Raw genomic sequence first — 2,029 nt, forward strand, 5'->3', positions numbered from 1 at the left:
TATATTTGTGCGTGTGTGTGTGTTTGTGTGTGCGTGTATGTGTATGTGTGTGTGTACGTGTGTGTATGTAGCTATGTATAGGCATATCCTTTTGGATGTTTCTGTTTATGTTTATATAAACATACATTTATTTATTTATTGATATGTTTATCCATATATGTTGATGCAAGTACTGCAAGTAATTACATTTCGAGAGGTGTCCTACAGGAAAATTATGTTCAAGTTATCGTGAATGATATGTTCATACATCCGTTCGTTCAATTTCACGTACTTGTATACGTGATATTCGTTGTTTTTTTTACGTGTGGTTTTCTTATGGACACATATTTTTATGTGCGTAAATCTATTATGATATGAGTTAATTTGGCGTCTTTCATCGTATATAAGTATGAAATGTTACACCGAGGACATGTAGATAATAACCTCGAGTATGCATGTCTGAAACAAGCGTTTGTATTTTTTCATTGTGAAATTCTATATCGGGTCTTTAATCGTGATTAATAACAAATCAGTGATTTTATTTATATCGATTAATTTTATATAAATTTATATAAAGTAGATATAGACACGTCTATGAATTCGTTTGTCCGTAAGTTTGTCCGTAGTTTCCGTTTGGCCTACACATCCATCCAGGCGTGTGGTTAAGCATACGCATACCAGTATTTTTCTCTACTACCTACGTACGTGTATCACTTTTACATACAACCTGATGCTGTGTATGCACTTCAATCAAACTTTTATTGAGAACTGATGGTACGGGTATGCGAGCACAAGCTAGCACCTCACCATCAATAAACCGACCCAATTTCACACGTCGATTGCACTTTGCTGTCTCATACCATATGTATTACGTTAGTATCTTGAGTCGTGCAAGCTTGTATGCGGAAGGCTGTTACTTTGAATAGGGCTCGCATTCACAGAGCCACACGAACGAACACTAATCACAACTTCTGTGAGCACTGGCTATGGTCAAATACAAATACAAGTCGGTACAACCTGTGCAGCGAACCCGCAAAAACTCCTACTGTTCTTCAGATTCTGATATAAATCCGTATTGTTTTCGTTTCTTATTCATGTATTGCCAGTCTGACAATCAGCAGACTTATACCGAACAAATGCCGGCAAGGAGGGTCACCAGTCCCCACCAAACTCCCATCCCAGTTGCGTTGCCTGTTCGAGGAAATACCTTGGCCGGCTTACCACAATATGATGATGGTATGTGCTTCACAGATGAAAGTTTTGACTGACGTAGATACTCAAGATATTGCGAGGCGTAAAATGACTTAGTTGTAGTTATAGATGTAGGGTATGTTGTGCTTTGACAGCAATATTCAGAACTTTACAAGAATAAAACACATCATTTTAGGATGAGACGAGTAATAAAATAGGTAGGAAAATCAGGTAGCTATCAAAAGTGCAGGGGGTGTTAAATAAAGCTAAGCAGTGAGATAATCAAATCTAAACCTTTGTAATACATTTCACCCGTGGCTACCCTCTAGTTCGCTCTCAAAGACGAACTTATTCACACTCCCTTTGTAGCAGCCGATCTAATCCCCTCCCAAGTGTTCCCAGTGTTTTCTATTTAGCTGCCATAATATTCTTGGGTGAATACAGTTGATTTATTGACCTCCAACCATCGAACCCACTCATAGGCGCTGACTCAGTGGAGAAGGCATTGGCGTGGGATCAGGAATGTGTGACAACACCGCTGTCACCCGCTGCACCCCAACGAAAGCCGGTGAGCGGCTTAAACAGTTCAAGGCCATTCAGAAAAAGGTCTGTGCCCGAGGGTGTAGATATGGCCGAAGTAGTAGCACAGACACAGGAGAATATACGCATGCTACGTAAGGAGATAGAGGAGCTCACACTGGAGCTGATGAATTCTAAAAGAGCCAGTGCGAGTGGCAAGCAGACACAGAGAGATGGGGAGAGTGAGGTGCAGCTGACGCAGATGGCTGTTGGCGAGGCCTAGATTGTGTCATCAGGAGTAATGAATTTGTTGACGAAAGCCATGATACCGTGTATATAT

The 2,029-nt window shown here is 40.6% G+C and overlaps 1 protein-coding gene across 1 annotated transcript; it reads left to right on the forward strand.

Annotated features, from left to right (window-relative positions):
* Nucleotides 1-1,652: 1,652 nt before the first annotated feature.
* SARC_14910 (hypothetical protein) lies at nucleotides 1,653-1,972 on the forward strand (the record flags this gene model as incomplete). The annotated part of the gene is made up of 1 exon (XM_014290959.1): nucleotides 1,653-1,972. A coding segment is annotated over one exon (320 nt), but the record flags the coding sequence as incomplete, so codon positions are not given.
* Nucleotides 1,973-2,029: the final 57 nt, after the last annotated feature.

The sequence above is a fragment of the Sphaeroforma arctica genome (assembly GCF_001186125.1).
Source record: "Sphaeroforma arctica JP610 unplaced genomic scaffold supercont1.5287, whole genome shotgun sequence".
In the NCBI taxonomy this organism is placed as follows: domain Eukaryota; class Ichthyosporea; order Ichthyophonida; genus Sphaeroforma; species Sphaeroforma arctica.